A 12,122-nucleotide genomic window follows, 5' to 3' on the forward strand; every position below is an offset into this window, starting at 1 on the left:
CAGACATGAGGGAACATGACATTGATCACATCAAAACAGACACTGAACATGCCTGTTTCACCTCATGTCTGGCCACATGCACAGGCATGCAGGAACATAACACTGTTCACACTGAACATACTGAACAAACAGAGGAAACATCAAACTGGTCACAATTTGGAGGTATAATTCGGCCCTCATATAGTATTATTATTGGTAATATAGATCGATGTAGTGGTTACAGTATGGTGGTGTTTTTTTTTTTATATTCGCCCTATTGGCTAAATTCCCTAGAAACTGCCCTGCTCATGGTATACAGTGGTTAGTAATAACCAAAGTGGTCCAAGGAAGGACAACTGATAAGCTGGTGACAGGACCATGGACAGCACAGCTTATTGATGTGTGCAGAGAACAAAAGCTACTCTGTCTGATCTGATCTCAAAGAAGAGCTATTGAAGCACCAATTTCTAAAAGAGTTGGCTATGATGGGTAGGATGGTACGGTATGCATTACATCAGAGCTTACTGCATATGGGCCGCAGAGCTGTGTAATACACAAGCGGGTCACAATATTGGGCTGGTGGTATTTATTGTCATGGCTGATTGGTGTACATCCTATAAGTGACCTCTGGTATCTTCTGCCTTTTTCCTTAGTTTTCTGCCACAGGGATATAAAGCGGGTTAATCTACAATTAAACTTTCAAACCCTTGTATGATAGGCAGACTTTTCAATTTAGCTGCATTGTTCAGTGATTGCATTCCCAATTTGTGATGGATCAAAAAACCACTGACGAGTCTTTGCAATTTGTCTGGCATAACGACAGTGCAATACAGATGAGCTGAGGATTTGGGGACTGTAGGATCAAAGTACCTATGAATTTCTTCATCCCATATCATCAATATCCCCAGAGGACAATTTTGGTTTGATATGTATGCTTTAACTGGATTGAGTCTTGCTTATCTCATAGAAATGGGTCAGGCTTACTATACAACTTGAAGCAAAAATAGAATGAAACTAAGGGCTTGTCCACATTGGCGTTAGGCTCAGTTATGCACTTCCATTTCTCTGTTCCATTTGAAATAAAACGGTTCCAATGAAATGGTTCCATTTTCTTCCCCGTTGATTTCAATGGGTTTTCATTAAAAAGATAAATATTTTTGTTTATTTTCACTTAATTCCGTTCTCTATTTGGATTTTTCAAACAGCAGGAATAGCGCAGTTAGCTATTCTGTTTTCATTTCTGTTTCTCTGCTCCTTAAACGGAAGATAAATGGAAATCCATAATTGAGGTTAATGCCACTGTGGACCAGCCCTAACTTATTTTACACATATTACGAAATGACCCAAATACGTTCACCACAAGTACTGTAATTTTTGCGCTCGCACCCCCTTTCCATGTACTTGAATGCTATTAAAGCATAATAAGGGCCAGCTGTCATCTTTTTCCTGCATTTTGCGCAGTGTCACACCCTTCCCCTTGCTTTTCTTGAACCTTCCATAGACTTCTATAGCAGTTTAGCTGCATAAAACGCAGAAATATAGAGCAGGTTCTCTTCACAAATGCAGGAATTGCGCTCAAAAAACACGCTTGTGAGAAAGAACCTATTGAAATCAATGGATTCTATTTGCCGTGTTTTGCAGGTGTGACTTTCATGTGCGCGAACATGTTTGTCTGTTTAAGCTCTAAAAGAAAGGGGTTCCCTTTTTTAGTGAGTAGCACATATGAAAATAGGTTGCATCAGCTTCCTTAAAGTGGACCTGTTATGTTACTGTCAGTAGGGCCAGATGCATAATTTTGCAGCATTGGAACTGCTGACTCTGTTGCTGCCTGTTTCTTTTGCTTACACTCACCTCCATTTGTCCATATCAGCATTCCTTAGATTTGACTCCCGATACTGAGATTCTGTAAAGTGGGCAGTCTGCTGCACTCACTGGGTGACATCAGTGGGTGAAGGATACCGGATATCATCCATTGGCAGTGAGCTGAAGAGACTGCCCACTTTACAGATTCACAGTGCCAGATCCAAGAAGAGCTTGCACAGGTAAATGAAGGTGACTACAAAAAAAATACAGTCAGCAATAAAGTCAACAGGGCTATGGTTACAAAGGAATACAGACACAATAACATGACAGGTTCTCTTTAACTCTTTCCAATACAATTTGTATCCTGGTTTTCCTAGGGGACTTACTCTTTGTCTGTCGTTTTACAATGGCGCTATATCCTGGCTAAAGCCAGTCCTGCATGAGGTGACACGTTGGATAGGCTCCGACAGCAGAGAGGTTGGCAATATACAGTAAGAGAACCCCCGGCAGACGTCTTCCAACATCGGAGCTGTACAGCCTTACATCATAATGTCTTCAGACGTCAGACAGTGGATTGGAAAGGGTTAAAGTGCAGTAAGTTGGTGACCACAGGAAGTTTAGTTATTTTTGGTCTCTGTTGTTTTGGTTTCACTGCTTGGGAATATTCAGAATAGTGGCTTTCCGTCTATATCATATGTTGCACTAACAGTCTCTTGGTCAGTCCATATCAGCCTTTCTAGTTGATAAAGCTCAATTAGACCGAAACGTCCATGTGTCAATACTGTCAGCTGGCAACTGGCGGTTGCATTTATCTGCTAACATCAATTATGCCTTGGATACAGAGTTTTCATATGTGAAGTGAATCACGTCGGAAAGATAAATAAAATCCGAATTATGCATTGCAACTATTTGGCACGACTGCTGTGGACTTCTAGTCTGGAATAGCACGCTCTTATTTCGGTCCTCCACCGGCATCGCAATTATTTTAGATAGTGTGCAGAACTTACCCTTTGATATTGTGCTGATAGATCATCCCTATGGCCATTAGCTAGAGCCAACAACTATGGCCAACTTCATTTTTTAAGACCATTCTCTGCTCCGAAACATTGACATTGCCAAGAGCTGAAGAGCAACTTACCACTATCTTCTCATGTAAAGAAGTAACAGGTAAAAGTAATCTTGGTTCACCAGAACTAAAGACTCCCTGTCTTTGTAGATAGTGTTCCCACATAAACTAGCAACCCCATTTTTAAAAAGGAAAACGCTAGCTAAATATTGTATTCGCCATTATAACGTAAATGCTCGCACTCTTTACACATATTTTTCATCTGTTTATTTCAAATTTCCTTCTCAGGGGCTAATGGAAAAAAATATAGCACTTTCATAATGGGAGCAATTCATACACGGTACATTTTGTACTGGTTGGTCCATAATGAACAGTAAATTGACCACCAACAAGTTCCGCTCATATTATGTTTTAAGAAACAAGATTTCAATTTATCTTAAAACTCTCTTACTGTGATCTATAGAAACCAATAATTACTATGGAAAGGCTTATGATCAGTTCTACGGAGGTCTAACTTCCGCCTCTTAAAAGTAGGAACATGCTTTTAGCTACGTCAACGTAGCCAAGGTTTCCAGAGAGACTGAGAGTTTCAAATTCATTTGCTTTGAAGAATAAATGCAATAATGCAAGAATTTTCTTATATTAAAGGGGTTGTACAGTATTAGCAAAAACATGGCTGGCTGCACATCTGCACAGGTTTGGCACATTTTGGAAGGCAGCAGCCATGTTTTTCTAGTCCCATAAACCCCTTTAATGATCAACTTTGGGTAGTTTACTCTTAAATACAAGCTAATCATATTATTTAGATGGAAGATAGACTGAATTAGATGAAGTTAATTGTAACGTCAATTTTCCCTGCAACCATCAATGGTCATCCTGTTTTCTACAGGAAAGAAGTAAATTGGTTTAAAGCCAAATCGGTTCTCATCTCAGAAGTTCAAATTAATTAACTCCTCTTAAATATCCATTAAAGTAAAGTAAAACAATTAAAGGCACATCTGTGTCAATATCAATACCAGTTTTCTATTTTATGAGAATTCAATGGGCATTCACAGAAGACTATATTTACAAGCTTAAAGGGGAAGAATGCTAAGGGTATGTCCACATGGGGCTTAAACGTTGGATTTTCTGCAGTGACCTTGGGGCACATTTGCTAATAGTGTCTGAACTTATACTAGACACTCTTAAAAGGCACCAAATTATATCATAGTGGCTCATGCTTGATGATAAGTCTGGCGCTCTTTTGGGCTTTACATCAGCTATTAGTTGGTTTTGTTTCTGCCAGTTTTTGTGCTATTTCTGGTTTATGATGTCACAGGCAACACCCCCTTTTAAACTCTATCAGACACCCCTTTTTGGGTCTAAGCCTCCAAATGGATTTAGGGAAAGCCAGATACCAGGCTAAGGGATGACTTTGTGGGGGGGGTGACCAATGTGACCTCTACTGATCCCGAGAATGGGGGTCCCGATGGTCTTCATATGAATGGAGCTGAGGTCATGCATGCGCGATGCCACTCTGTTCATTTCAATGATAAGCACTTGGCAATTTCCAACACTGTCATTGATATGAAGAGAGCAGTGACATGCATGCGCGACCTCCACTCCATTCATGTGAGAATTGTCGAGAGCTCTCTCTCTTGAGTTTGGTGCAAATGAACCCCAATGATCATAAAGTTATTGATAGGGGATCATTTTAGATCTTGCTACAACCCTTTTAGCAGGTAACTGCCCCATTCAGCGGCAGTCTGACTCCCAGCATTCGGCTCATCGCCTATTTGAAGGGGTTATGGCACTTCAGCAATTCAAGCTTCTCCTTCATTGTTTACCAGTCACAGCTCTGTACTTTTAATAGTGGTTGTGCCTGGCATTGCAGCTCAGTCCTATTCACTTGATTGGGATAAAGCTGTAATAAACTTCAATATTAGGCACAGTTACTACTAAGTATGGAGGTGTACCTGGTAAATAATTAAAAAGACGTTGCCATTGCCAGATTGCACTCAAATAACTGTTAGATTGGGGTGCTATGTGTCGGACCCCCAGCAATATTACAATATATTTATGACCTTTGTAATATGCACTCCATTTTATTAGATCCCATCACCTGCAAAAGAAACTGCACTACAAAGAAAAAAAAAATTAAAAAGTGTTTTAATCACATTTTTAACAAATGCTATTTACTATTCCATCATACATTATTATGAAAAAAGACAACATAATTTAGTGTAGAACTTCAGCCTACAAATAGTTACTATGAAAGTATGTGCAACATATAGATTATTACATTGTAACCACATACTGCTAAATTGTAGCAAGTTGTTCAGACTGCCTCCTAAATGCGACAAGGTTCTGACAAGCCATTGCCCAACTTGGTGCATTTGAAAGGAAATAATAAAAATGCAAATATATCTTAGAAGAATTTGCAAATTCTCTGCACTTTGGGCCAGGATTTCAGGCACTTGAATGAATCATAAGTGCAAATGCATTGAACACAGAATAGAAAATGGTGTATACTGTTGTTTGTGCTTTCATCTTGTGATACATAGAGAAACTCTGTCAAAAAGAGCTGAAAATAAAAATCCTTTTACCGTATATTTATTTGGGGGGGATTGGAAAAATCCTGTCCAAAAATGCTTCTGTCTTAAGGTCAGAGCTTCTGCTACCAAGTGAGCGACAATACCAGTTACCATAGGAGAATAGTTTTGCCATGTGAATGAAGCATTACTCATAATTAGGGATGAGCAAAGTTTGAAAAACTTTGGTTCGGCTTGTTCACCGAATTTTGGGAAAAAGTTTGGTTCGGTCCAAATGAGTTTGAACCAAACCCTCACCAAATGGTAACATAGTATATTGGGCTGAATGAAGACAATGTCCATCTAGTTCAGCCTGTTTCTACTCTCTAGTTGATCCAGAGGAAGGCAAAAACCCCAAGAGGCAGAAGCCAATTAGCACATTTTGGGGAAAATTCCTTCCCGACTCCATAATGGCAGTCAAAATAATACCTGCATTATGGTGGTCATGGTGGTTCTTCTGTGTTCACATCTCATCAAGGACAACATTTATATGGAGTTTGTATGTTTTTCCTGTGTTTCTTCTTCATAATAATCAACTTTATTTATATAATGCATACTTTTATAGAGGAGAAAGCATGGTGGCTTAGTGGGTAACATTGTTGTTTTGCAGTGCAGGGGTCCTAGGTTCAAATCTGACAAGTACTGGGTAATATGCGTAGCAATAAAGGTGAATAATATGTAACACAGGCAGAACATGCACAGTCCATGCAGACGTTGTCATATTTGAACCTAGGACCCCAATACGGCAAGGCAACAGTGCTAACTGCTAGGCCACCACTAGGTTTGGGTTGGTTCAACACTACTCATAGTCATAGTTCTAGACTTTACAATAGACCAACACAGGCTACAAGAAGTTTGAAAGGCAAGACTGTGCAAATTGTCATATTTTCAAACTTCAGGACTAGTAGAAACAGATGTATGATTTTCAATACTGTTTCTATCCATTGACAATTATATCTGGGAAAAACAATCTTGTTTACGGTGATCTGTATCACTATTATTGCCAATTATTGCATTTACGCGTATAAAACACTATTTTATCAATGTCATGTTTTGTCCCCTCAGAAATACAAAGAATTTGAGAAGGAAGTTTCCATAGAAGAAATAGATGGCCTTCAGCTTGTCAAAAAACTTGCAAAGGACATGGAGGAGATGTTCCATAAGAAGGCAGAGGCAGTTCGGGTTTGTGAATTCTACATTTACTCTAAATATGTTTGACTCGTTAATTTTTTATTGATGGTATTGTTGGATAAGACACAAATTCTGTATATTAGGGCTCCTTCACATGGCACTGCAACTTGCAGCCAGCCACATCATGGCCGCAGCGCAGCCAAAAATCACATGGACAAGGGGCAGCCATGACCGTTCAGACTGCACAGGTGTGGCAAGTATACGCCAGGCTTGGGATACCGTCGGGCGGGGGGAGGAAGTTTAGCTCTGCTAAACTTCCTCCCCCTTCCAATCCCCTCTCTGCCCCTTGCTGGCTGTCAGCAAAGAGAGGGGGTAGGATGGGGTGTGAGCTAGTGTGCTAACCTTCTACCCCATCCCACCCCCTTCCTTTGCCAAGAGCCAGTAAGGGTCAGAGAGGTTGCGGAAAGGGGGAGGGAGTTTAGCAGAGCCTCTGCTAAACTCCTTCCCATCTCCCTTTTTTTGGTAGCTCCCAAAGGCTCCCATAGAAGCCTATAGGACCACCCCACCGTATTCCGGAGGGAAGATAGTTCCACAACTGTCTACCTCGGATGGAGTAAAAATGGCCGACCAGAATGTGTACCGTATGCGCTACCTTTTCCGTTTTTTATGCACCGAAAAATCGGCCATCTGAACTGATACATTAGAATCCAATGCATCAAATGGTTGTGTATGTTGGCCGGCCATGAAAACGAGGTCGATATAAGCTTGTGTGAATAAGCTCTAAGATGTAGCCCTAGGATTCGGCACTGGTGCTAGTGTGACAAAATTAAGGAATCTTTCCAAATTATGTGTCAACTGGTTGGAGGATTCATTGATGAAGCAAAGTGGTAGAAGAGCCCTAGGTTAGCAAGATTCTTGTTAACACAGTAAGGGCTCAGTCAGACGGGCGTTTTTTCGCGCGATTTGCGGATCGCATTACGGATGCGCATCCGCAAATCGCGTGACCGGTGTGCGCAAGTCGCCCGCAAATCGCCCGAAAATCTGCTCCTAGCCGCGTTTCATTAGAAACGGGCCGGAGCTGTCCAGCGCAGTGCATTCAATGGAGACGGCAATACAGCCGTCTCCATTGAAAGCAATGCGCTGCGGGCGAGCCCGGGATGAATTGTCGGTAAGGGCTTAAATATATAAGCCCTTACCTGCAATTCATCCTAAAATGTGTTAAAATAAAAAAAAATTGTATACTCACCTTCTGCCGGCAGCCGAAGCTCCGCGCGGCCGTCCTGCAGTGGGTGTGAAGGGGGTGTGAGTCAGACCTGCCCCCTGATTGGCTCAGCGCTGAGCCAATCAGAGGCATGCCTCACTCACACCCATTCATGAATTCATGAATGGATGTGAGTCAGACCTGCCCCTAAGGCAGCAGTCACTCACCCATTCATGAATTCATGAATGGGTGTGTGAGTGTTTTCAGCCTCTGATTGGTCAGGGCTGTGACCAATCAGAGGCAGATCATTCAGCAGGCGGGGATTTTAAAGCCCTGCCGGCTGAATAGTGCCGAGAAGCAGTTCAGGAGAACTGACAGCGGCCGCGGCTGGACTCCGGCTGCAGCGGAAAGGTGAGTATACAATTTTTTTTTATTTTAACACATTTTAGGATGAATTGCAGGGAAGGGGTTATATATTTAACCCCTTCCCGACAATTCACCCCACGCACGCCGGCAGCCCATTGCTTTCAATGGAGCGGCTGTATTGCCGCTCCATTGAATTCAATGGGCAAACATCGTTCTTCTCTGCCATAGCTGTCACAGCTGTGGCAGAGAAGAATGATTTGTCTTCTATATGTTCTCAATGGGGTCAGCGCTGCTGCCGGCGGCCCTATTGAGCGCATATACAGAAGAGAACAGGAATCGCAGATCGCAGATAGGTGCGATCTGCGATTTTTTGTTCTATAATTTATCGGACGAGCGCATAAAAGGCGCTCATGTGTCCGATACCATTGCAAAGCAATGGTTTTAAAAAATCGCCGGACGCATGCGCATGCGCAAATCGCGGCTAAAAACGCCCGTCTGACTAAGCCCTAAGGATTGTATTAACTTTTTAAGGTGCCCCATACACCTTCAATCGCTGTCAGATGAATGTTATTTTTCCAGACTCCCTAAATGCCCATTTAGACACAACGATTATCGCTCAAAATTCGCTCAAAAGCCGTCTTTCGAGCGATAATCGTTGTGTGTAAATGTTCGCTCATCATGCAGATTTCCTTAAGCAGTCGCTCATCCTTGTCTTTCAGCATGCTGAAAGACGATAATAAGCCTTATCAGGGATTCACAGCGGGATACAGCTGATACCATTGTTTCAGCTGTATCCCGCTCCCTGATGACAGGCTGCGTATGAAGAACAGAGCGGTCCAGCTCCTCTTAAGCGATCATCTTGCGCTGTAAATGACACAACGATGATCGCTCAAAAGTCGCGTGAGTGACATCTTTTGAGCGATTATCGTTGTGTCTAAATCAGCCTTAATACACATGAGCATGCAGTTCGGCAGAGCATTCATGTGTTTTTAATAGGCAGAGGGAAGCATCCACTGCCAAACACCTATGGTGGTGGCTTATCTCTGTGTTGAACACATTGAAATTCAATGTCCCTTTGTTCAGGCTCAACTATGTGACTGTGCCTACACTCATCTGAATAATCCCTTAGTGTGGTTTGTTTCCACTTTGGATTACTTTGGGTTTTGTTGCGTTAAAATAAGAGAACAATAGCTTTTCAATGGCTTAAGATAAGATAACTTATATCACCATTAATGTAAAATTGGTCGCATTTGTAGATTGAATTGATATGTTTGGTGACTGATTATATTCAAACAACGTTTAGCTGCCGGGGGTTTCATGCAACTAGGGCCCCACAGTGATGGCAATTCTTGCCATGGCATTTGGTCTTTTATACGTTTTTATGAGTAATACAATTTTATTTCAATCTATACATCTGTGTTTTCGGTTTGCCGAGAGAATCATAATTTTGCCATTATATCTGAGGATACCATATCAACATGTACTCTGCAGTTGCTAATAATTGGTAGGGAGCTGCTCCTATTTTTGTATATTGAAGTATTTTTATACTCACCCACTCCCTGGTTCCAACTGGGTCTCCCGATGAAGTCCATGCACGCTCTAAAAATCTGACTCTTTTCAGACCACCATGCACGCACTCTCGTAAACTTTTTTGAGAGAGCATGAATGCAGCATTCTGAATGATGTTATACTTTCAGACTGCATGTAGACTTCACTAGGGGACACCGTGGGAACCAGGGAGCTGGTAAGTATAAAAACTACATTCCCCGACCACCCGTCACTTTTCTGGGGGTCGGGGAATGTATTTACTTAGTTTATGGTCCTTTTTGGTGATGACAGTGTCCCTTTAAAGAAGTCCTTCAGATATGAGAAGTACCTATAGTGTTTGATGCTTGTATACAGTTGGCAATGTTGTCAGGCAGGACGGACCTTTCTCTGCAAGGTTGGAGCAGTAAGTATCAGGTAACTGTGTTTTTTATTTTGGTATGTATCTGCCAGATGAGGAATTATTTTGAGTTGTGTTTTCTTTTGATTTATCCAAGATACAACTGATGGTTAAAAAGCATATGCATAATTAGAAGTCTATGGAACTGCACTAGCAACAGTAATATATAAAAAGTAATGTGATAGTGGCATGCTATTCACTGTAAGTCTTCTCTGGTTGCTCTCGATTACTGACTATACGCTGCGTTTAGCACTTCAATTTGTCTTTTACAAATAGTTGTTTATTGGCCTTTTATGCCACCCACTATATACTATATGCCTTTCAGTGCACAATTATATTCTCCAACAGGAATTTATATTCACGGTGTCAGATATTGTGAAATTGAAAGCTTTGCCTCTTCTTTTAGCTTTTACTATATACCTGAAAATAAACATTAATGTCAGAGAATTGACAATTTACATAAAAGCCATACATCTGTGCAAATCTTTTCATCTGTCTTCTTAGTGTATGTTTCTTTTTATCACGGCTTAATGTCTGATGATAAACTGAGCATAAAAGTCACATAATTCGCTTTTACCTTTCTTCTGTGAATGGCAGCAGAAAATATTTACGCTTTTATTAACTTGTCTACCTGAGATTTTATGGTAATGTGTCATAGGGGGGCTACCATATCAATAGGAGGCGCTGAGGAGGATTAAACCATTGCTCATTTGCATGGCTTTTTCCCAGGGAACATTGCATGGCCTACAAGACTCTCTACACCTTTGTGATGCTCTTTTCTGTAGACTCTCCATAACGAGAAACATTACCCCCAGGATTCACATTAACCCCTTAAAGGGGTTCTGTCTTTATGAAAGAAAAATTCTATACTTACCTATTCCTCCCCAATCAGTCTACTTACCAGATCTTCACCTCCCCATCTTCTACTGTCTCCTGCATTCCAGGGGGAGTCACTTCACCTCCAGCTGCCGGATTCTTTTCCTACCTTTTTCTTCCTGCCCGGCAATGTACATTGCGTTACAGCTTACAGGCTACTAGGGGGACTGCCCATCTGCTTCAGAAATTGCTCATGCAAGCTATCTCAGCAATAGATTACAATTCCTTCCTAGCCAGTGAACACTACAGCACAGGGACCTTCACTGACCCAGCCGGAAGGAATGTGAGGAATTCAGCCTTCATAACAAGCCAGGCAGCATGCGATGAGGAGACCCAGGACACTGCAGAAGCTCAGCCAGGAGAAGATCTGGTAAGGAGACTGGGTAGGGGGGGATGGTGAGTATAATTTTTTTTTTTTTTTAAATGACCAAACCCCTTTAATGACTAAAGTGCTTGGGTCATAAAGGACCAGACACTTTTTACCCATGTGGCGGTTTTACTGCTCTATTTTTTTTTATCTTCAGCTACCAATGTTATTTTTGCATTTTTTTCCCCCATGACATATAGGGCTCAGTCAGACAGACGTTTTTATGTGTAAATTTATGTGCGCAAAAATGCATGCGTAAAAAAAAATTGCGTGACCGAAGCGAATGTCACGCTGAAAAAAATGCACCTGGCAGCGTTTATCCGCACATAAAGTGCACTGCCCGCTATCCCCTGCTGCGGCTGTGACAGCTGCAGCAGGGGATTCTTTGGATGTGAAACCCCTGGATGCTGTCCATCCAGGGGTTTCACCTTTGGTCAAGAGGGCTGGTGGCAGCTACGGCGGCCCCATTGACATACAGAGAAGATCACGATCCTTTAGTACAGCTGTGACAGCTGTGTCAGAGGACCACAATGCTATCCCATTGAATTCAATGGAGCTGGCGCTACAGCCAGCTCCATTGAAAGCAATGGGCTGCTGGCAAGCCCTGCAGTGATTTTCGGGGAAGGGCTTTAAAGATAAGCCCTTTCCTGAAAATCATCCCTAAAACATGTAAAAAATAATATATATATATATATATATATATATATATATATACTCACCTCTCTGCAACTGTCATTTCATAGCTGAGTGCTGCTTCTAATTGGTCACAGTGCTCAGCCAATCAGAGGCAGCCTTTTCAGCAGGCGGGGATTTTAAAT

General features: G+C 41.7%; 1 protein-coding gene across 1 annotated transcript in view; it reads left to right on the forward strand.

Annotated features, from left to right (window-relative positions):
* The window catches only part of CACNA2D3 (calcium voltage-gated channel auxiliary subunit alpha2delta 3), a 1,017,883-nt gene that overhangs the window by 232,168 nt on the left and 773,593 nt on the right, over positions 1-12,122 (forward strand). Inside the window, exon 4 of the mRNA XM_066596541.1 lies at positions 6,484-6,600. Coding sequence (XP_066452638.1) covers positions 6,484-6,600 — 117 coding nt within the window. The remainder of the gene's footprint in view (positions 1-6,483; positions 6,601-12,122) is intronic.

The sequence above is a fragment of the Eleutherodactylus coqui genome, chromosome 3, assembly GCF_035609145.1.
Source record: "Eleutherodactylus coqui strain aEleCoq1 chromosome 3, aEleCoq1.hap1, whole genome shotgun sequence".
In the NCBI taxonomy this organism is placed as follows: domain Eukaryota; kingdom Metazoa; phylum Chordata; class Amphibia; order Anura; family Eleutherodactylidae; genus Eleutherodactylus; species Eleutherodactylus coqui.